General features: G+C 41.1%; 1 protein-coding gene and 1 non-coding gene across 3 annotated transcripts; one reads left to right on the forward strand and one right to left on the reverse strand.

The window, feature by feature from the left end:
* Nucleotides 1-797: 797 nt before the first annotated feature.
* LOC117258951 (uncharacterized) lies at nt 798-12,569 on the reverse strand. The gene is made up of 3 exons (XR_004501792.2): nt 12,433-12,569; nt 11,337-11,425; nt 798-916 (listed from the first exon to the last, which is right to left on the reverse strand). It is a non-coding gene; the product is annotated as an uncharacterized LOC117258951 (transcript).
* On the forward strand, nt 8,684-23,636 carry calcoco1a (calcium binding and coiled-coil domain 1a). Of its 2 annotated transcripts, none has more exons than XM_033630205.2 (15): nt 8,684-8,889; nt 10,173-10,337; nt 10,428-10,530; nt 14,004-14,206; nt 14,399-14,611; nt 14,914-15,056; nt 15,165-15,234; nt 15,349-15,504; nt 15,829-16,083; nt 17,028-17,153; nt 17,537-17,632; nt 18,536-18,623; nt 18,804-19,051; nt 19,306-19,397; nt 21,602-23,636. In XM_033630205.2, exons 2-15 carry the CDS (start codon nt 10,206-10,208, stop codon nt 21,627-21,629), a joined length of 1,953 nt encoding a protein of 650 aa, XP_033486096.2. In that variant the 5' UTR covers nt 8,684-8,889; nt 10,173-10,205; the 3' UTR covers nt 21,630-23,636. The 2 variants fall into 2 exon arrangements, with proteins under 2 accessions (XP_033486096.2, XP_033486095.2); XM_033630204.2 differs by having other exon boundaries at nt 8,686-8,889; nt 14,908-15,056.
* The last annotated feature ends 823 nt before the right edge of the window (nt 23,637-24,459 follow it).

Below are 24,459 nucleotides of genomic sequence, written 5' to 3' on the forward strand. Positions count from 1 at the left end.
GAATGGTATCACACCCAGCTAAATGTATGTATGAGAGAGAAGGGCCCACCTCACTGCATTGCAGTCCAGATCTGTGCTAGGCTTCCAGGGCTTTATAGCAATTCTGAAACTGAAATTACCTCTGCATAGCACCATAGATTAAATAATACTTCTCAATCCTTGGATAGCATGCCACCCAACTCTAATCACCTCCTTAGCAACAAACATTTGCCACCATCCTCTTTCTAGCAAATAGTAAAAATTAAACAAAAAGGACAGTCCTTCCTATGCATACAATATGTGTATACATTGGAGACACTTCTGTCCCAGATATAGGCCTATCAAGGCATAATTTAATCCATTGTGTTTTTATGATACGGCCAAACAAACACATTGCATTGTAATGGATCAACAATAAATCACCCTTCCTCTGTATATCTTACAAGCTCTAAATCATATTTTTTCCCTTTATAGAAATGCTCTGCTAGCATGTAAGACAAGTAAGCTAAACTTGTCTTAACCTGAGTGTGATAACAAGCACTCATGCTATATCTTTCCCACACGATTGACCGGCACCAGGTGAATAAATGGTAAAGATATAGCATGAGAACTCATTATCACGCTCAGGTTAAGACAAGTTTAGCTAATTGCAGTAACACTTGCAGGTGAGCGATGATGGCAGTGAACACCTGAACACCTGAGTAAAAACTACCTTGAGTATTTGTGTGCATGTGTGTGCCTGCACATGTTGACGCAAGTAAAAGGTTTTTCAGTGCACTGGGGGGGCCGCTGGACTTACTGGGCTGCAGTGGAAGTGTGGCCACTGCAGGTTCCCCTCCCTCCCTGGTCAGATTTACAGCCAGTACGGGCTCCCAGTTAGCCTTCTCCTCTCCTACGCTGATGAGCCTGGCAGATCCCAGACAGACGCCCCAGGGGACTGGAGTGTGACAGGGAATGGGGGAGGGGAGCGAAGGGAGGGAGAGAGAAAGAGAGAGATGTGAGGAGTAGGGAGGAGAGAGAGAGAGAGAACCAGTCTGATGAGATCAGTGATTCATAGACACCCAGGAGGACACACCCTGGAATGGGGTAATACCACACATGTTTTAACTGGGCTGGCCCATAATTCATTAGGGTTACCAAGGCTACAAGGAGCACCTTAGGAGAGAAGCCCAAGAAATCATCTCTGCATGTTGTTAGATGCAGCCCATATAGGCGGGGGGGGGGGGGGGGGGGGGGGGGGGGGGGGGGGATTAATATTCAAGGCCACAGTGTGCTCGTTCCTTAGCGGAGAGGACCAATCTGTTGAGTAGAGAAACCCAGCATATTTGATGTCTGCATATTTCCACATCGCATTGCTCTTAATTTTCCACAGAGTGTTTTTTTTTTCTTGGTACTGTGTCTGCGTCTGAGGGTGTCAGTGGAAATTTTATGACGTAAAATATGTAACTGGAAAAAGTGCAGCTCTGATGTGCTCCAATACAGCCATCCTCCCGGTGCAATAAACCCAGTATGGTGCTAAGCTCTTCCAGAATTACAAAAAAAGTCTTTAATGTTGCAAAGTACTATTGTGCCTCATGCTTCATTACAGGAGATAAATATAGTAATCACTGTGCACTATATGAAAAAGCAGGCTGGTCTCCATTAGCATCGGGCACAGAATTACATGCCATCATCTTTGTTTATAAATGTCGTCTAATAAAGCTGACTTAATATATCACATCTCTTCTCGGCTTCTAAAACTACCAGACCAGATCTCAGGACCGGCTAACTCTAGACACCACACAGATAAATACTGAGTTTGAAAAGACTGCCTTCAAATAATATGCGCCCTATCAATGGAAAAAATTATGCCTGCAAAGATTAAAAAGCTTTAACATAACTGTGGGATTTTAAACTATGTTTCTGGTGTGTATACCTTTTCATATCTTTATTGTAATGTTTCTGCTCTATATTTATGTTCTTGACTGTTGCAGTACTTTGCCTTTACTGCCTCTACTTGTATGTTTAATGTACACACCAAAGACCAAGTTAATCACTTTACATTGCAATACCTGCACTGTTCACCACCTACATTTGCAGTACCATCATAAGCATATCTATTATACTAACAGCTCTCTGTAGTTCTGGAACTAGAATATCATTTCACTGTTGTGTGTTTTTATTCTCGCTTATATTCCCTATCCCTTTGTGTACACATTTTTGCATATGTTGTGTAATAATATATGTAATAGTAATAGTAAATTATATAAGTATATAAGTAAGCTACTGGGTGCCTAAATCCCCCTCACGATTAATAAAATAAGTCAATCAGTCATTAAGTCTCCACCTATCTATCTATCTATCTATCTGATTGTGGTCTTCTCTCTTTGCTTATTTCTTCTGCTGTACTCAGGGCTTTCTTGCAAAAGAATTTTTGACCTCAATAAGATTACTTGATTAAATAAAGGTTATATGTCTGCATAGCACCCAAAGTCATCTGAATTATAGTAAAGAGGTGTATTCATTAAAAAAAACTGGTAGTTCTTCACCTAAATTTAGAGCATTTCCAAGACACTGTACTTCTACAACACTCACTTGTAACCTTTTCCCATGAGGCCCGAAACAGCCCTCAGCACAGCCCTGACTGGAGGGCTTAATTGCTCTGATTATTCCCTGTGATTGCTGTTGCTTTCTCTGTCTTGAGTTTTATAGGGGTGCAATGAACAGGTATGGTTTAATTGTGGCTTTGGAAAGCGAACACAGCTCATGTTGTTTCAATTTAATTTGAGGCATTTATGTATCACGCTTTGGTTGACTGACTCAGATTCCTCATTTTCATTTACCGAAAGCAATGCACAGGAGACCAGAGGATGATGATAGCGAACGAGGCCATTACAGCCTTACTCAGCACCTGGGAGGTCCCATATGACGATGCTACGCTGAGGTTTATCATCACCTTGTTTTCTAACAAAGCACCAGCCCGTTGACATCATACTGTGAAATTCTGGACATATGTGAAGTGTTGAAACAAATTCGGAACAACCAGGTAACAACATGACCTCAGTGCAGTAAAAAAAAAAAAACCCTCTTCATCATCTAAATACAATTTAATAGAAGCCTATTAATCACATAATGTAAAGCATGGTATCTTCTAAAAGGCCACAAACTGGGTTATCCATTGAAAAATGGTCTCGTTCTGATTAAGCAATCACATTGCAAGCTTACGCTGCCCAGTTTTCATAAATCACTTCAAACATACATGACATTTGATTAGAACCCATTAGCAATGAGCAACAGTGTGTGTACGATGTGCATGTGGGGAGGCATGTGCATGCATCTCATCTCACATTTTCCATGGTCTGCTCTTTAGGATGTTCCTCATTAGTGTGAATATTAATGCAACCAGAAAGGGGGGAAGAGAGGAAGAAAAATGTAAAAGGAATTTGGAAGAGCTTTTTAAAGGGGCCATTTCATCAGAATCGTTATTTTTTTGCGGTTCTCTGAAGGCTCGTAACCGGCGGTCTATGAAGAGAGACATGCCGCAGTGGGGCTTAATTTAAAACCAGAAAGGTCACTGCGCTAAGAAAGGTCCTCAGCTCAGCCAAAAATATAAAATGTGGAGGAGAAAGAGAAAGCAGTGGGGGAGGAGGAGTGGGCCAAGAAAGAAAGCAGAATGAAAGGAGATCAGAGGATGCCGATTGGGAAGGGGGGACCCAGGCGGGAGGAAATACGTTCAAGTAATTTGGAAAGACAGTGTTATGGAAGAGAGTACAAAAATGGAAAAATACTGAGGAAAGAGGAAAACTGAGAGAGGATAATGAACTGAGCTGCAATTGAACTGGAACAGGCCTAGCATCAAAACAGATGCAAGAGGGTTTTTTGTTTACTTTAATGGTGTTTTTGCAAGTAATTTGTTATAATGGCCAACAATTTCAGGGAAAAACACTGCATCCATACACAGTGAAGGATTGCCAATCTGTCCAACAATCTGTGTTGGCAGAAACACAACCCTCCCCAAGCCTTTGCTGAATTAGGCTCCCTGTGCTTGGTACTGGACCAGAGTACTAATGGTCAGATGGGAAATTAGCTTTGCCATATGCAACTCAGCACAAAATAGGTACGACTTTGAAAACAACATTTCTCCCCACATCGATCTGTTTATAAAGTGATGATGACACTTGATTTGGCTGAGAAATGTGTGTCATGTGTTGGATTTGGCCTTGTTAACAATAGTAAACCGCTCAGCAATGAAGTTGCCCTCCCCCAACTCTACCTTACATTCCACAAACTAACACCCCTGTCTTCAATCACTTGTTTATCTATCAGCTCACTTTAATTGTCCGCTGGGTTTTTGACTGCACCACATTACATAAAAGCACACAGGAGCCTCATGGCAGCAGCGCGACAGCCTCTGATGTAAAGCCTCACGCTTTGCACAGATAAGACGGGTTCAATTTTAATGTTGCTAGCACACCGAGACGCACCAGGCTCACTTGTAAAACAGAATGCCCCCTTCGCTTGTAAACGCAGCAGCCCAAGAGGAGAAAAGAGATGGGGGTTGGGCCGGCTGAGGTGGGGCTGAATTAAAAGGAGGAGAGGAATTCCACTTGTCCAACTCCTGCAATCCATCCAGCGGATCAATTTCTTCGCTCAAATTCCCAATCCATTCCCCATCTCTTTTAAAAACTAATACCCAATTCCAATCACAGCTGCAGTAAAGCATATCTTGTAAAAGGTCATAGTGTGACCTCTGAGTTCTCTAAATTGGATGCTGGTTGGCCCACTTTCCTTTGAAATACTGCACAGCCTGAAATAAAAACTGCCCTGTACAGAATCACATCACCAGTGGGACCCGCATCCAGCCCATCAGTAGGTGTTCATTTTGATGTGAAGTGTCACAGCACAGAGACTTTAACAAGATATTGGTTGTCTGTGCTGAGGGAAACGGGAACCAGAACTCAAGCCAAAACTAGAGCGTGGGGGCCCAGGGATGATTTTGGGATAGGTATATCTGTGTGTGCTTGTCACAGACAGCATGCAGGCATATAGTGGGGCATCTCTCCTACAGCCAGCCAAGGGAACTGATCAGATGGACGATCAAACACTAATCATTCCCTCACGGCCCATACCGAGTAAAGCTGTCATTAATTTTGCGGAATTACATCAAATCTGAGACATTCTTTATGTGGCCCACGGCCTGTAGACAGTTATACGACAGGGACTGCTGCGCTAAGCAGATGGGGCAGCTTGGCCGTGCATACTAAATACCACCGTCCCCCATTTCTCCATCTCCGCCCTCCCAACACTCTGCCCTCCTTCTAGGCACTCTGCTCCTACTCCCTCTTTCTTTGTTTTCTACCTTTCTAATGCCTTTCTTTGACTACATGATCACACAGCCCTCACTTATTACATCACTCACCCTGCAGTGATGGCCGTTATTTAACTCAAAAAAGCGCAGATTGCTTTAAATAATACGACATCCTTTATAGAAAAAAAAAATGTATTTCTAAAAGCTCTATTCGCACACAAGACACATCGCGCTTTAATTTAGTATGATGAGAAAATAAATTGTTTGCTGACATAAATCTTTAATGTTTCTGTCTTGGATGTTGACAACTCTAACAGTTTACTTGCCTATACACAACAGAAGGTCATAATCCCATTTGAGGTTTCCTTGGCAACTGATTACTGCTGAAGGCAAGTTACAATTTATGACTAGTGACACATACCTGCCATTCCCTTTGAATGAGACATGTGGTAAGCTATATTCAGACAGACCACCTCAGGTAATAAAACTGCAGTAGCACTCAGGGGCTACACCATTTTCTTATATTGAGAGGAATTCCAAGCCAGGCTGCTAGAAATCAGCAGACGACAGGGATTAAATTTGTGTGGAACAGTTCTGCAACAGATAAATAAACAGCATGCATGCTTTTGTGCCAGAACAGTTGATAGTGGGGTGTTTTTTTCTACCTAATGCTTAAAAGCATTGACATTAGTCCAGAACACACTTCCCAAAGACAAAAAGTATGCATGGGTGTGTATGTGCGTGCATGTGTTAGGGGTTGGGGGTTAAGACAGACAGAGGAGCCATAACAGCAGGCCGCCAGGTCAAGATCAAGCAGTTTCATGGACAATCCACTTTCAGTCTAGTCTCTATTAGGGTGAAGCCTCACATACTGCACAGCCATCTTTTAACTTCACACAACAGGGAGGCTTCAAAGTCAAGGCTAACTCAAGTCTGCCATACTTTCCTCTGAAATAACAATGACAAAAAACACCCGACAATTAGCAAACACGTACAAAGCCAGCACGAGTCAGAGTACATATAAAATTCATAAAGAGTTATTTTTATATTCATGCATACGGCTTTTCATACTGGTTAATTGAAACAATAACAATAAAGCAGAAGCAAGACACCAATTACGAATCTTGTGGAACCTACAGCTGCAACAAAATCAAATTAAGAACATTTCTTAAATTCATTTCCCAACATCCTAACCTAAGACACACATAAACAATGGCTCCTGAAAAAGCTAGTCATTGCAGTACAACCTATTTAATTATCCAACTGCATAGAGAGCCACTACTTGCAGCACCACTTTGCCCACACAGGCTCAGCACACTATTAATCCACTTAAACACAATTTATAGGGCCTCAACATCGACTGTCCGTCGGCATAAAATTACATGAAGCGTCCTTATAGTGTCTTCAACAGACTAAATTAGCCAAACTGGACTCACTAATTGAGGAGGAGTAAAGTACTGTGTGACTGGATTGACTCATCAATGAGCAGAGATAAATAAGCTGGCTATGGGAAGAACATCAATAACTATAATAACATAGGATGAGCTTTATTTAAGCTGTGGTTACTGAGGCATGATAACCTTAAATCTTAAATAGTAATTTCAATCTCCACGTCTGTGATCTGGGTTTTTGCTTTTTGTGGTTACAGGCAGCCAACTGGTTCGTACTGAGGATACTGCAGTGGAGATTTGTTTTAACACCCTTAATAATCATATTTACTCTTGCTCTAAATCTATTCAGACGGAGTTTATGTTCATTACAAAGCCGATATTCAAATATGTATTTCATATAAAAACTCACAATTGGGCATTTTGGTCGAAGACAAACAATTAAACAAATTACTCCAACACATTGCCACTCAGCAACTTTAGAGTAACATTTTCCGCATCCTGAGGTACTGTCATCTCCCTACTCAGCCAGTGATATACTCTGCTGCTCTGTCCTAATATTTGCAAAACCTAAATTGCAGCAGGCTTAATTTATGTAAAGTTAAGAAGACGTCAGCCTTCAGCATCTCCACTTTTCTATTTCAGATCTAATGTTGCAGCCTGATTTAATACTATATTCCTTCTATCCAATGTCTTTCCTACATAATGGAAAAAGACAAAAACAAAATGTGCACCAAGATGCCGTGAGACAGCCTGAGGAGGCTAAAAGACATGCACTGTGTGTTTTACATGGTTTAGGGATATGGTCTGCATGTGACAGCCTGAATGTAAAGCATTGGGTTTTCAGATGGTGTGCTGCCATCTGCTGTCCTGCGCTGTAACATCATCATGCTGATTCATTTGCACCTCCAAGTATTAGCAGGCACACTCTGAGCCTCTCAAGCCATTAAGTAGTTTTGCACATGCTGCACAAAACTGTACAGCTTTCTAATTCTGAAACAGCAGTATTGTTCATATTGGTTATAGTATTTTTTCATATGTTTACTGTGACTTTTCTATTCTCTATTTATGTTCTTGACTGTTGCAGTATTTTGCCTTTTTTTATTTCCTCTTAATATGTGCATTGTATGTTTATTGTATGTACCAAACACCATGGAAAATTTCTGGTAGGTGAAAACCAACTTCTTAATAAACCTGATTCTGAATTACCAAACTAAGGTGCTTTTCAAAAGTGGGATGACTTGTTTGATAAAACTTAAAATCCCCATCATACCTGCAACATGGATTTAGTTCTGGTTATAACTCGGTAAAGCTTGACTGGACCTTATGGGACATTGATTTAAGTGATCAGCCAAAAATAAATAAATAAATAAATAAACAAAGAACTATTAAATTAAATAGATTATGTGCAGGTAGCAGAGAACTTATATTTTACTGTCCTTCAAATTCATGTCATTCTAACTTTTTTATTACTTAGGCTGCAAACTCAGATCTGGCCAGGGACTGCGGATGATGGTATATTTACAGTTCACTGTTCATTAATATGCATTGTCCCTGATAAATAAACAAATAAATAAAATAAATAAATAGCTTTCATAGTGTGTATTGTCCAACTTCCAGCCGCTAAAAATATGCGCAATAATAACAAACAAAAAAAATATGCAAGATTATCTTTGTTGCCTGTGAGGTGAACGTTGTATGTGAAAAAAAAATCATAACATAAATTTTAAAAAGGGTCAGATTGCTCTCTTCCGCACATCCGTTTCGCAGTCTCAATCGCTAATCGTTGTTTTCCTCATCGCACACAAGAGATACTGATTTCCATTGGTCACTCTGCACACCTCTGTCGGACAACCAATAGAACTCTGTGCTTTCACATCCGATGAGAAAAACAACGGTCCCTGATGAGAAGCATCATATTACGTCCAGTGCGACCTCTGTTCTTCTGCTTTGAGCCTGGGGATTGTAGTTTAAAGAACGGTTGTTCAGCAGAATATTATAGACGTGGTGAACAACAGCTCCCATAATTCCGCGGTGTAAGTGAAGCTGTCATGCTTGTGTTTTGCTTTGGCTTTTTTTGTTATTGTTTCGGGTTAGTGGAGCAACTGAGCCCGAGGAGGAAAAACGCGTCTGTGTTTCTCATGTTTTTGTTGTCTTGTCACGCACAGTGACTCCTGTATCTGATACAGAGACGGCTCGTTTAGACCGTTTTCAGAGAAGTGAGGGCGATAAAAGGTAAGCGAGATACGCGAGACGGCCGAGAGATAATGTGCGCAGATGTCTTTTGTATTTAACAAAGCCTGTTATTGTCTCGCCTGACGTGCACGCGCAGCACATTAACTAATTGGATAGTGATAATTACCGAGTACAGTTTCAAATGTGCTTTAAGTCGTCATGTTTACACGTTTATCTTCTTAAGCTTACATCGACATGCACGGCACACTGTTTTCTCGACATGTGCTACTGTTGGGCCTCAAGCCTCGTGCTATGTAATGTGAACCCTCCGAAAGCTACTGTATAGTTTTGCCACTGATCTATTGGTTTTGAAGGCATCTGCAAAATGTTGTGCAATATTTAACAAAGTTTCTGCTCTCATTCCTAAGTTCAGAGTGATGCTTTACTAAAATAGAAAACTCAACACCCACATAATTACATTGGATTATGACTCCACCACAGGAGATAAATATAAAGAATGGGAAAGAACCAGTTAATCCACAATTGCAACGTGCTCTGTAAGAGTTCCTTCTAGATGTTTTCCTTGCACATTTTGTCATCAGGGTTTGAAATTAGCACCAGCCACATGCTGGTAAAACATACAAGTGGCTGCTGAATTTGCTTCACCTAGCAGCCAAAAACAAAACAATGGTAATATATTAAGTGGCCGGAAGATCCTAGAAATCCACAAGGCACAGAAGTTAATTTCCAACCCTAGCTGTCATATTAGTCTGGTTAATTTATGTCATGACAGGGTACATCTAGCATTTTAGCACATATGACCCGTGGAGGACTCAATCCCCCACACAGTGCTAAATGAATAAATAATGCTTTCTGTAAGTGACACGTATCTCCAAGTGGTTAACTGCCGGCAAGAATTCCTCAAAATTCACAGTGTATTTGCAGGTGTAATTTGAGCCCTATACATGCTGGAGGGCCCCAAACACCTTGCACTCCATGCTTACACGTGACGGTGTACAATAGCAAATGATGTTGACGATGACTGAAAATAGCTCTACTGACAAACATGTAATATGTCTTGTTGCTCAAAGGCCACGCTGTCACTGCGGTTTAGTTCTGGTGGCTTCTCCCGAAGTGTGTGCTCAGTCAGGATATCTCCTTACACTGAATAAATATTCACAGACTGCCGGCTCTGTCTTGTTTGTTCTCCAGCGGTCACCTCTTACCTATTTCACAATTTGCTCATCTATCCATGTGTGTCAGTTTCTACTTTGAAATTGGATGTAATAACCAAAAGAACAATTACCAACTCATGTTTGAACATTGTGTTTCTTTTCCTGTAGGTGCAGAATAGCCTGCCTTTCTTGTGTGTTGCCATGGAAAAGGCTTGGCTGGTGGAGTTCAGAAACGTGGGCTGCAGTTACTTCCCTCAGAGCAGAGTCGACTGCCACTACACACTGAGCTCACAGCACAACTGGGCCAGCAATGACTGGATAGGGCTCTTCAAGGTATTGTTAATCTAATGACTGTCACAAAAATCAAGTGAATAACGAGTACATGTATTCAACAGTAAAATAACAGCATGTTTTCTTCCTCAGGTGGGATGGTCGTCAGTGAAGGACTACCACACATTTGTTTGGGCATTGGCCCCGGCCGACTATCAAGAGGGCACAGATGTCAACTGCTGTGTGCACTTCCAGGGTACTCATGCCCTTGTTTTCTAATTGTATTTTATTTCCCATAGTTAGCCAGAATCTATACTGGTACGGTGCTTAGATCCACACATAAAACCTTCAGCAAGAGATTGATGTTTCTGTAAATTGAATTGCTCTCTTGTACACAAAAGGCTAGCGACTGGCGTATTGAGCGGAGGAAAATGTTAGTTAGTTTCTAGCTTAAAAGAGTATTTCCACAGATGTAAAAAGGAAAATATCCTGTACAAAAGAGAAATATCACTCACAGCACTTTCTCTAACACAGACACAGTTTCTGTCATGGTTTGAATGAATTTCTTTAGGATGCAGGAGGTTGAGTAATGAGGATGTCAAAGACAATGCCTTTGTCAAAGCCTGTTCTGACTACCACTACTCATGGGAGAATACAGTGCTCTGTCCTGTCTATCAGTGGCAACTGATAAGCCTGATTCAGTGTGAGGGGCACGTGTGCAGCAGGTGTGGCATTGACCTCTAGTAGAGTGATTTATCACTAACTTAACTGTCAATGTCATTCTGCATTGGAAGGGGAGCAGAGGGAGGAAAGTCTAAAGAAACTGCTGATGGTTCCTTATCATCATCAGCGATGCAGTGATTTAAAAAAAAGGTTGCCAGCACTGTGACCTGAGCGGGTGCTGTAAGTTACAATACAGCTCATAAACTTTGCTGTATGTCATTCTTCCTGTCTGTTTTCCATCTGGCCCCCTTTATTGTACACGTGTTGTGAAACAGAAAAAAGTAAATCATCCTAAAGCTATAGCCTGTGTGAGATAAGGATAATATTAGGTTAGCTTACTTTATGGGCTGGATGAAGTCACGGGCTGTGGCTGGCTGCTCTTTGGTCAGAGTGGGAAGCTGGAGGTATAACATCATCAGCTCCTGCCTCTGTTATTAGGAGAGGACAGAAATGAAAGAGGATTAAGAATGTGGAGATACATGCATATGGTTAAACAAGGAAATAAACGAAGATGCAACTGCATGCTAATAACAAGAAATCATTTAGTGGCACTGTCAATGCAGGGAAACTCTACTTTCTGTGAGACAGAAAACATGACTAGCACCATTAACAAAATGTTATTTTTGCTTCTTACTGAACAGGTATCGTATTAATATAGTATGTGTAAAATATAGCAGATTGCGAAAACGTTGTTGTTTAATGAGCAGTTAGCTTGTTGGAGCTAGCCAAACAGCAGCACCGTCAACGCAGGCTGCCCCTCAGAGCACCTGTCCTCACAGATAAGTCACTGAATTTGCCAATTTAACGAACTCTAAACAAAGCCTATTTGCTTCTTGGATGTGTACGTGGCTGCTATCAAACAAAATATATCATACGAACAAGATAAAACAAGACAAATGTTGAGCCATGGGAGATGTGTTTTTACGTCTTCAGGCGGTGGCTAACGGTAACCTAAACACTAGCGTTAGCAGCATTCCACCAGGGAACAGACTTCGTCGTAACACCAGGGCTAATCACTCTGAACGGATGGAGATAAACGTCGATATTATTATCTAACGTTAAGCTAACGCGAACCCCAGTAAGACAGGGAATTTAGTAGCATTGCTGGTTAACTCATACAAAGACACATTTTAAGACATTGGAGATGTGCTTTGACTTCAGTAGGCGGAGGCTAACGGTAACCTAAACTCTAGCATCATTTGACGAGGTAACAAACTTCGTCGTAAGACCAGGGTTAATCACTCTGACCCCCTAAGCTGACCCCCAGTTAGACAGAGAACAAGTGTATCTTACAAAATGTAAGTATATCTCTAAGCACCATATGTGGCCATAAAGCAGACACTTTACTCTACTTTAAGAGGCATCTCCAAAGGGAAGAAACACCTGTTAAAAGTTAGCTAACATAGTCCTAATCAGGACCGTTGAAGTCACCAACCTGTTTCAGCTTCCTGTGCACAGTAAATACTTCGACGGAAGAAAACGGGAAGTCGGTCGAGGCAAGCTGGACTTCTTAATGATATATCAGGAGGAGAAAGTATGTACCAGGTTAGTACAATGTGACGAAACCTCAGCTAATTCCCACTGAAGTGTTTGCGACCGCTGCGAAATCAAAAATGGCGCACGACGCCATTTTTTCCCCTTGCTCACCTGTGCTGAATGACCTCAGTGCTGCCGCTGTCGGTCGGAAGCTGCACTGCAACATTATGCTCATTTAAAGTTGCTGCAGTCCAGCAAAAAATCTACTGGAAATATAATTTTAAAAATGTAATATTTTATGCATTACAATATTAAAGCCATATAAATGACAAATAAAATGAACAAACTCTATAAAGGCTAGTATTGTATGAATACCAAAGTAGCATCAGGCTATTTCATAGAGATTTATAGCAATCTTAACAGGTGATTACAGGGTGTCTGCAGGTCCTTAAAAAGTCTTAAAATGTCTTAAATTCAATGTTACAACATTAAGGCCTTCAAAGTCTGAATTTGTGAGGTCTGAACTACTTTAGACATTTTTATCTAATTTACCAATTTTTTAAATTTCTTTTGGTGAAAATGAGTGAAGCTTTTCTATGTAAAAGTCCACATTTCTAATGTTAATTTAAAAAAAAAACTATTATACTGTCATTTTACTTCATACTTGCACTTACCTGTTGGCAAATTTAGATTGACTTTACTCACTATGATAACCATATTTCTACATAACACTAACCTCTGCCAAAGACCACATCTTTACTACTTGCCTGCAATGCTTACCTGCGATACTTCAGTAAGTAAACCATGATTTGTCCAAAAATATGTCCTAACTTTGGTTAAAAGGTGTATTGATCAGGTCTTTAAAAGCATTAAAGCTCTCTGATACCTGCAGACACCCTGGATTAGCTTTCCCAAAAATTAAAGGCATTTACCTATATATCCACTGTGCACTTAGCTTCCACTTGTTTTTGTTCAACACAATATATAGTAGGGATGGGAATCACTAGAGGCCCCACAATACAATAGGATACTTAAGTCATGTTACAATATCATTGCACTTTTAAAGGTTTAGCAATATGTTGACAAATGCAAAAACATCTATTGTTATATATTGCCATTTATTACCTATTTTTAACTGAAAATGATGTCCTCAAAAAAGAGCTTTGTCAACATCTGTTTTATCTAGTGAAATAAAGTTTTTAGTTTGTTCATCTCACTTCAGTCATTTTTATTGCAGCAAAATGAATCTGAAAAAGCAGTTTATTTTATCATTCTGGTAGGCTACTAAAAATTTAAGTTGTACTGCAATATTAATAACTTTTATAATAAAAAATTGCTACTTGGCATCCAAGTATTGATATAATATTTCTACACAAAATATTGCGATACTAAGCTGTATTGATTTTTTTCCCACCTGTAATAGCCTATATTGGAGAAGCCAGTTAAAAATTATATTTGGGCTACTTTGAAACACCGTTATTTTCCACTAATAATTAATGTCAACATGTGTCTTTTTCCACTTTTTTTTAGCCTCCTACCTACCCAAGGCCAGCTCCGAAGAGTATGAGTTTGCATATATCGATGCTAAGGGGGAAGTGTGCTCCCGCAGCTCTAAATTTACTTTCTGCGCTCCAAAGCCACTTGAGGATCTGGTGACCCTTGAGGAGGAGCCCCATGGAGAGGAAGGAGGCACAGATATGTTGCTGGTAGTGCCCAGGGCCGAACTGCTGCAGGTGAGCATAACAAATACAGAATAGATTTACAAGGTAGTGAAGGAGAGTATGTTTTCAGTTTTGCAAAATTAATGAGTGCTGATAAAACACATATGCTGGGAAATCAATATTGTTGTTTACTGCTGGCACACAAAGACTACAGCACAATTATGATTCCCCATCCGCTGCCTGCTTCCTCCTGTCTCTTGTCAGAGTCGACTGCAGGAATGTCTGCGAGAGCGCGCTGAGCTGCTGCAGGCGCTGGAGGCAGCAAACAGGCAGAGGGAGAAAGAGAAGGAGGAGTACAGGAGGGCGAGGGACGCCTGGGACAGGAGACGCAAAGAAATAGAAAGTGATATCACCAGACTGCAAGGAGAGCTGAAGCACAGTCGAGAAAAGATTCACGAGATGGAGATGGAGCAGAAGGTGGTGTATAGAGCTATGCAAATGACAAGGTGCCAGATCATTTGACTAGGACTGATTTGCCTGTTATCATTTCCATACCTCTCTTTGTGTCTGTGCCCTTATTCTCAGATAAAAAGCACGTCTCCGCTCAAACAATATCCTCTCGTTTTCAATATAAAAATCTACATTAATTCAATAAAATGTCTGGGTTGTTACACTAAAATGTTAAATGTGAAACATTTTATATGGGTAGCCTAGCCTATGTCATGATAAATTAAAATTCCTCATAAAAATTAAAAATGCCTCTGGTCTGTTAGGAGCAGCAGGCGTTTGGAGAATCACTAGCCCAGGAGAAAAGTGCTTTATTGGATGCGAGGGAGGCGAGTGAAATGCGAATCAAAGAGCTGGAGGAGGATATCAAAACCCTGACTCAGAGAACTGTGGAGAGAGAGACAGAGTTGGAAAGGTTTGACATTTTCTTTTCTTTTTTTTGCTATGTCTCTTCTCCTTTTTGTTTTATGTGAATCTCATGAATACTTTTGATTATCAGTACTAACCAAATCTGTGTGTGCAGGATGAAGGAAAGAGCAAAGAGGGCAGGTGCTCAGAGAAAAGAGGAGGAGAATGAAAGAAAGAGCCTGCAGGTAGTAATAATTCAGAACATGCTGTATATCATGTTAAAACCTGTGTCTCCGTTGTTCTTTTCTCTCATTTCTCACAGTCTCTTCCCATCTGTTTAATTTCTGTCTTTGTTTCAGACCAAACTGGAACAGACAGAAGGTGAACTTCGAAGTCTGTCCAAGGAGTTTCAGGGCCTGAGGAATTCACTGGCCCAGAGAGACACAAGTGTCCTGCAGCTCCAAAACAGCATCACCACCCTCACCCAGAAGCTCACCACAGCCCACAGGAAAGAGGTCGGACATTTATTTAGAACCCAGAGGAGCTGGGATTGAAAGGATGGTTGCGATTAATCCCTGGGTTGATAGTTAAAGATACTAGATGTGTTTGCAAAAACAATCAAATGCCACTATCATTTGATAGAAGTTTTGATACGACTTGGTACAGAGTTATTTCAGTCAATACCTTAAAGGTATTGAGTACCAATACCCAGCCCCAGATAGATTAGATTAGATTATTGTGGCATTCAAAATCAGTAGTAGTTATTTTCAGGACTGACAAATCACCTAACAGTTACAGATATGTAGCCAACACATGCTCTCTTGTCCCTCTATGACCAGGCGGAGAACGAGGCCACACTAAAGGAGATGCGGGCCCTACGGGAACGTCTGAACACGACAGAGCGTGCTGCAGAGGGCTTGAAGAATGATCTGAGTGCCATGGTGGCCCAGAGGGACCACGGCCAGGCTGAGTTGCATCAGGCTCGTCTGCAGGCTGCCCAGCTCACCCTGCAGCTTGCAGATTCCAGTCTGGCCCTGAGAGAGGGAAGAGCCCGCTGGGCCCAGGAGAGGCAGACCCTGCAGCGCTCTGCTGAGGTACTGTAGTGCTGCAGAACATCAAATCTGAAGTGGAGAATTTAGAAGATTTCATGTATTTGTACCTTGGTAGAGTTAAAGGTTTGAATATATTAAGCTTATGCCCCGTTACTGTTTAACTATCTGAGTTGTGTTGTTAGATGCATCTGTTGGCTTATAAGCTAAAATGTTTCCTTAGCTCTCCACAGTGGGATACATTGTTTATGTCATCATGTGCTAAAACTGTGAAGTTTACTCAAGTTTCCACACATGGTCCAGTGGCCTCATTGCCTGAAGTAAATTTATGTTTTATACCGAGAAGATTCCAGATTCTAACACTTTATTGTAACAATGCAAGCATAACAAAATTGCAAATGCGTCATCCTCGAATTGTGCACACTATTAAAACTTCACATAGATTTACAAAGAGAATAAGTCACATATTTTAAGAGATGATTTTTTTTTTTGTTCTGTGGCTATTCATTTTCCCTGCATCCCTGTATGTTTTTTCCTTCTCTTGTCACTCTTAATATTATATGACTTAGACATCACAGCTCATCCGAAGCCAGCCACGGTGGGGAGGGAAGGGAAGGGTTAGTCCAAAGGTTAATTTTTCCTTCTGGAGTTTCAATAACCACAAAATTTGTAAAACATATGGACATCTATGGATGAGAAGTGGCTATTTATATTTGATTTATTATTAATACTTTGCAAAGAAATTCTTTTAAGAAACAATAAGATTCAAATCTATTATTTATACTAAAGTCTAGCCAATACAAGTTCAAAGTATTACATTTAGGCATAAAAACATGTATATAAAAGTACGACTAGTGTGCAAACTTTAGCAGCAGTAGCAAAAGTCCAGTAAAGATGCAGTATGACAGATATGGAGTGATGTCAGTGGACTGACATGAAGTGAGTAAACTAGTAACAAGTTAACTTCTGTATGTGTGTCACCCTGACAGAAGGACCAGGAGCATCTGGAGAAACTCAACACAGAGATGCAGAGGATGGAAGAGAGGCTTCAGGAGGAGACAATGGAGAGAGTGAAGCTGGACGTCGAGCTCGGGAGAGAAAAGGATTGTAACCGGGTGAGAAAGACTCCTAAGAAGTTATTGTATTAAGTGTTCTGTTAGAGGGTCATTTTGTGAGTTGACTTCAGTGTGTTTGCAGTGAATTAAACTGCATACAGAAATGAGAGTAGTATTGATCTTCTCATCTAATCTCTTTAAAAAGTAATTCTTCAAAATCTCAAGCTATCATTGTAACTTCACTCTGTATATACGGCACAGTTTTAACATTTGGGTATACATACAAAATGGGGGATCCTCATCCAGAAAATTTTGAGCACCCATTTGTGCCTTTTCTGCATTAATTTATGGTGTAAATGTCTTTAATTTTGTCTAAATAAAAGTCCTCTGTGTCCCCTTCGAAATCTAACATTTCCTGTCGTCCTCTGATATCTGGCCTCTAGGTTCAGCTGAGTGAAACCCGCAGGGAGCTCCAGGAGCTGAAGGCCAGTCTGAGGGTCGCCCAAAAAGAGAAGGAGCAGCTACATGCAGAGAAACAGGTGAGAAACACAGTTTGATAAGTCACAGTGGACAACTTGAATCTGTGCTGACGGAGAGATTGTCCAAAAAAGGGGAAAACTATCCTGCTTTGAGATGGTACATTCATGTGTAAACAGTGCACGTATGGTGTCACATTGACTGACCTTGTGCCTTGTTCATTATCAGCTGATAAAGCCTCAAGGCTAATGAATGGCTTGTATTTATTAACAAGTAAATTGTAATTGTTTTATTCTAATCACCTGACAACTGCTGTATTTTGGTCATTACATTAGCACAGGTTTTGTTACAATTTGTATCACTCGTAAGCTTAGTGCCTCTATGAATAATATTTGTTTTTGTGAAAGTGCCGTATTAATAATGTATTCATGTCCTAAAGCTTACTAATGTAACATATACACAAGTATACAGGGATTGTGAATGTCCCAGGTGTTGGGAATCTTCTGTCTGTTGTTGTCTTCTTAGTTGTTATTGTGCAATATAAATTGTTTATAGTGCAATATAAATCAGTGGATTTCAGGGCAGTCAGTGCTGCCGCTGTTAAAGTGCCTGCAGAGTTTTTGTTGGCTAACCACCATCACATTCGTTTGCTACTGGCAGAGTAGATGGTCAATGTTTTAAAAATCAGTGTCCAGATTAATTTTAACATCTGCCATATGGGAGCATAGCCGCCAATCCGTGACACATCGTAAATCAAACAAATGTTTAAATGTTTATTGAACAGTGATAATGATATTTATATAATAGCAAGTGTGGTGTTTGTGTATTTGCCGTGTAACAATTTTATGTGGCTTTGGCTTGGAAGAAGTTGGACATCATGAGGGTTATGAGGGTGACGGCTTGCTGAAGCCATGATGAAAGTCCCGCCCTGGTGTGTGATATGATGGCTGTATTTTCCACTACAGGAGTTGATGGAGTACATCTGTCAGCTGGAGCAGAAGATGGGAACAGCGGCCAGTGCCAAGTGGAGCGCTGCCCCGAGTGCCTCTACAGGTGAATGGAGCCACACATTAATCTACTGTATGCCCTGCAGATGTGAACAATAAAAGTGTTAACTATCATTCAACAGCAACCCTAAATATTGCTCAGAATGGCCTGTGTCGCCGGGGTGACGGGAGCAGCGCTCTGAGGAAAAGTGACCGCTTTCTCTTTGCCTGTGTTTCTATCTGGCAGGGCGGCCCGGCAGTGCGTTATCTGACTCTGAGGATGAGAACCCAGAGGCTTTGCAGCCCCTCCGTCCACCAAGACCTCTGGGGCACTACAGCCTGTGTGAGCAGGGCCAGCCGGACTCCTTGCTCCTTGCCACCCCTCCTCCCTCCCCCAGGGAAGTGGAGAGGAGCGCAGTGGTCATCAACCAGCCAGCCCCGCTCTCCTCGCCCCACCAGGCTGACGCTGACACTCTGGCGCACAGCTCTGATTCGGTGAGACACGCTATCTGAGCTGTTCAGCATCACTATAGTCTAATTGCATGTGATACTGAAAATGAGCTATGTGTTCATGCTGATAGCTGTGCACACCAGTTAAACATGGGCAGTGGGTCGTTTGATACAGACATTATCTCCTAGAAGCAATTAGGCCGCTATTCTGCAAGTTATTAGACTGTAATAGCCTCTGGACAGACATGTGTTAACTGTGTGTGTGTGTGTGTGTGTGTGTGTTGCTCGCTGGTGTTAAGGAGGAGGAATCTGATACACTTCAGTGTGGAAGGCACAGCTCTGGAGAGGAAACAGCACTTTTGCTGCCTGAGCACACGGACACTGTTCTCAGGTACAGCCTCCCTCTCAGACACACATAATCATTCACAGAAAATATAAACACACACACAGGAGGAGGAAAAACTGCTTATACCCATAGCTCTTAGGTATCATAGGATTAATACTCCATTAAATGTCCTGCATTCAAAATTCTTTCCAGTATTTAAGTATGAAGTGTTTGTATTTACAGTAAAATGTTCGTGGCTTTGAGGAGAAGTTTCTTTCACCAGTGGTGAATATTAATGAATAACTAACTTACTGAAGTACCATTTTGAGATACTTGTACTTTTTACTCGAGTAGTTGTATTTTATGCTATTTCAAACCTCTGTTCCACTACATAATACAGTGCAGTGTTAACAATTCAACAAGTGGTTGCCAAGCTTGTGACCTCTCACAAACAAACAGGCAGTGTCTTGCTGGGGCTTCTTGTCATGTTATAGCTGTCTATTGTTGTCTGTGAGCTGTTACTCGTGATGGAGTATTTTTATATTGTTGACATGGTATTTTTACATAAAGAGACAGTTCACCACCAAATCAGAAAATACGTATTTTTCCTCTTACCTGTAGTGCTATTTATCAGTCCAGATTGTTTTGGTGTGAGTTGCAGAGTGTTGGGGATATCAGCTGTAGAGATGTCTGTCTTCTCTCACATAAAATTGAATTAGATGGCACTCAGCTTACTGTGCTAAAAGCGCCCAAAAAAAAATCATTTGAAAAACTCAACAGCAATGTCAGCAGTTTCATGTAGGAACTATTTTCTTTATACCAAACTACACCTGGCAACCTTATCACCATGCACAGGGAAGTGTGCCTCTACTGCTAGCTTACCCAGCACCACTGAGCTAACAGCTCAGTCGAGGAGGGTGCTGTTAATGTTTACATCCTGTGCTGTCACGAGCATGAACCTCTCGTCCATGAGTAGATGCAGCTTCCTTCTGCCTCCAGTTGGCAGGTGTAGACTGGTAGAAAGAAAATAGTTCCGACATGAAACAGCTCATAACAAGGTCTGTGGATTATCTTGAGTAACCAGGTGATGATTTCTGGAAAGAGACATTGCTGTTGAGTTTTTCAAACGTATTTTTTGGGCTCTGAGCACCCCAAGCCGAGTGCCATCTAGTTCCATTATATTGGAGAGACGGCAGACATCTCTACAGCTGATATCTCCAACACTTGGCAACTCACACACACTCACAATTTTGATTTAGGGGTGAACTGTCCCTTTAAGTAAAGGATCTAAGTAACTCCTTCATCAATGTCTTTCACGCTGTTACACATGTAAGTATTTAATGTTGCCGCTGACATAACTATTTCATATCGTACTGTGGTTATAGCCTCTAAAGGGTGAAAATAATGTGACTGGACACATGGACATGCTACTTGCCCTCCCCTTGAAATATATTGTGGGATTTATTTTAGATTAATGAAGGGCGAGTGAATCACAACAAATCGAGCACAGTTGAAGATTTACTATTCGAAAAATGGGGCTTTGCATTCCTGGCTGCATATTAAAATGAAAATTTCTTTGAGGCCAAACAAGCCAACAAATTTCTCCCTGTCATGCCGGCTGGTTTTAAACTCCAGCAATGCGTCATATTTTATGAGCTCATGACTTGATTTGTGTGTACAACCTTACTCTGCAAAGTAATTAGTGAACACAGCAGCAAGACAAATGCGGCGGAGTAAAAAGTATCATATTTCTTTCTTAAATGTAGAGAAGTAAAAGTATCTCAAAAGGAAGAATGGAATAGTTTAAATTTTTGCTAAGCATAGTAGCTGATCACTAAGTTGCTTTTTACCTTGGGTCTCACTCTGAAACGGTTTCACTCATACACAATGAATTCAAAGCTTGCTAATGCACACAGACACATGTGACCAATTATTTATGGTGACAGGGCGAGTATGGCTGGAAGATGGAAGTTTTGAATATGTGGTCGTAAAAGAAGTTGAGTCAGGGTGAGGCGGGGGAGACTGTGCGAGGCAGAGCCGGGGCGTGGGAGGGGCGAGATGGGAGGACAAGGGGACAGATAAGTTGACAGCAAGCTGTAGCAATGATTTACCTGAGGGGTGTACCGCAGTCACGGGCCAATTTTCAGCATCATTAAAGTCCTCTCTCTCCCACTCACCCACTCCTTCAGTCTAACCTCCTCTTTCAACCAGAATGTGTGTTTCTTTCAGTTTTTCCACACACGCACACTCTGCTTTGTGTCCTCCTCCAGTGATCTGGCCGACACCTCACTATGGTAACCAGTGGACATCCAGCCACAGCCACACAGCGAACAAAAAAAGGAGAAGGAGGACTTTCTTGGAGTCGGTGTGGTTCCACGTAACTTCCACTAACAAGCACATATACAGCTCACTCACCACATAGACAAAATGTTAATATGCAATTTACATCGTATCTGCCGTGAACCTCGGTTTTCCTCTCCTAGACTGTTGTGTTTTTTTTAGCTGTTTTGTTGTTAGGAATGACATAATGCTCATGGTGGCTGACATAAGACTGTTGCACAGTTTGAAGCGGTGTGCTTTTGGGGCATGGGCTCTGGCGTTTGAGAGTTCGCAGGCTGTAGCAGAATGATTTCTGTTGAATCATTGCTATGTCGAGAGCTTTACGATGGATGTTATGTCGTTTTTATGACATTTGTGATTAGGAGTCATGACAGGCACTGTAATTATGATGTTTTGTGCAGGCCCGGCTCCACTGGAAATCATGGCAAAACTCTATTCCAGCATTAAATTCTCCACAGCAGCTTTGAGCGCTATTCACGGCAGCATAAAGTAATGATACAGTATCATGCTAGAATTATATTGCAGTAATGTAAGTCTATGACATCATATTTCTCCTCCATTTACTCAGAAGTAAGATTTGATATGCACTTTCTTGCACGCGTTAGCAGTTGATTGTTGTCATGCAGATGCAGTTAAGGAGATTTAGTGATGCAGAGGCACGCTATAAGATGGACAAGCATTTGAAATAGAAAGCTTATTGAACAGATTGTGTTTAAAAGCTATTAAATAGATGCCAGATGCAACTTTCTACTTTAGTAACGTCATATCATCATTATTATAAAAATGAACACTCGTAAGCTTTTCACTATGGATCAGCTGCGGTTTTTACACGTTAACGATCCTGGATTTTACATTACATAATTATTGAAATGCTAATTTACTAGCTGGCCATTTGGATATTTAGCGTTTGTTACGGTTTGTATTGTACAGAAATCTTCATGCAGTTCTAAATTTGTGCCTAAAACAATGAAAATAAAGAGTCAAAGAAAATCATCTTTATAGATCCTGACACCATGACATGGTGTTGGTATTTTCCCCCAGCCCTACGGCAATATACTGCCTAATAAAAATTGCTGCCTACCTTTTAATCAATACTGTATGCATTTTTCATGATTTTCTATTTATAATTAACTTGAGTTATGCTGCAATGAAACTATATTCAGGTTTAGTTTGTGTTTGGGTTTTTTTTTTCACACAACTGTCTGTGCAATGTGTGACAAACTTTTCCATGCTTGGCTAAAAGAGGATTTGCTAGACACTTTGATGCTTGATTTTATCTGCTGTATTTGCACCCTATTTTTACTATAGAAGAGTTTTTAGATGAAAAGTTGATATATGGATACTTAACAATATGTCCTCTCATCATTATCTTAATCATTACCATTGTGTGTTGTGTTTACGTATATATTTTATCTACACTTTCTGTTTTTACATTTCAGATACTCACTCTGACTATATTAAGATTTGATATATGAGTTATATTGTTGCAAGATATTGGTGCTAATGAAAGGGAATGATGCCGGCATGTTGAGTTTAAGGTGAAAGGAACTGAAGGAACAGGATCACGAACCTCTCGTTTACCTTGTGTCACTGGGTATTCTGGTGTTGCAGTACATGTTGAGTCTCCTTGTATAAAAGTGGGAGTGTTTTGAGGAGCCTGATATTCCTTCCCCAGAAGATAGCACGCTACACATGTATTCTCCATAGTCCTCGTTTGTGGTTGTAATCTGACTTTATGTCTTATAGGGAAGTTATGTTTTTTGCTGTTCCACTGAGAGCTCCAGTACGAGTGCTCCTCGTCGGGACACCGTCTCCGGTTGCAATAAAGCTCCAGTGGTTATGGTTTGTTTTGAAGTTTTGTGTGCGAAGGTTATCCCACATGTACACCGCCGTGTATTTTCTTATCAGTCATGTAACAGGGTTTGGGCGGGGTTCTGTATAATAAAATGGTTTATGTATCCATTATTAGGTGTAATGTGTCTTTTTCTGGCCAAAGATCATAGCAATATTTTGATCCTCACATGACATTTCACTGGTAATTAACTATGCCATTTCTTTTCACGCAGCCATATAACCTGTATTCCCTTTTGGCTCATTGCCTGATTCAGATTTTTCTCATTCTGGATTTTCTCTCTACTCACCTTTTGGCTCTCCCCGCACTCTCCCCTCAGGCCTGACCTCCTCATCATCTTCATCCTTGTGCCTTCCCACTCCTCGGGCAGTCTCCGGCTCCCTCTTTTAAGCTCCCCTCTACCACACTCCCTCCATCTTAAGTCTGGGGTGACGATAGCTAATTATAAAATCAATGATGCCGGGCTGCCTAGTTTACAGCCCCCTCTAAAACCTTAACTGGGAAATCACTGTGGGATTGATGACTCCCTCACTCTTTATCTCTTTTAATTAGAAATGTAAAAGATATGAAGACCCAGAGGCCAGAACACATCTCCTAGTTTTTATGACCCCGACGCCTGCTTTTCCCCAGCTCTCGCTCCCCTTCCCCAAATCACCCCTTCCTCTACCTGGCCTTGTTTATTCCCTCTTCCTCCCAGCTGGCACACCCTCCATTCTCACTCTTGTCACAGATACCTTTACCCATTTCTTCATCACTTTCTCCATTACCCTTTCTTTAAGATCGCCCGCCTGCCTCTCCGCTCGCACAGTGGAAGGTGTTAAATTTATGGTCTTTGTACTTGAAAACGTTTCTCACCTTCCCCTCACCTCTCCTTTCCTCCCTTGACTGATTCCCAACCCTCCACGGACTCGCTGCATATGTAACAAATGACGAACA

Source organism: Epinephelus lanceolatus, chromosome 8, assembly GCF_041903045.1.
Source record: "Epinephelus lanceolatus isolate andai-2023 chromosome 8, ASM4190304v1, whole genome shotgun sequence".
NCBI classification, from domain to species: Eukaryota; Metazoa; Chordata; class Actinopteri; order Perciformes; family Serranidae; genus Epinephelus; species Epinephelus lanceolatus.

Bases quoted from the DNA above. Each gene is read 5' to 3' on its own strand.
- calcoco1a (XM_033630204.2), top strand. From the start codon at position 10,206: ATGGAAAAGGCTTGGCTGGTGGAGTTCAGAAACGTGGGCTGCAGTTAC. The intron at 14,207-14,398 runs GTGAGCATAACA...GTCTCTTGTCAG, and splicing joins CCAGGGCCGAACTGCTGCAG to AGTCGACTGCAGGAATGTCT. The intron at 16,084-17,027 runs GTACTGTAGTGC...TCACCCTGACAG, and splicing joins CCCTGCAGCGCTCTGCTGAG to AAGGACCAGGAGCATCTGGA.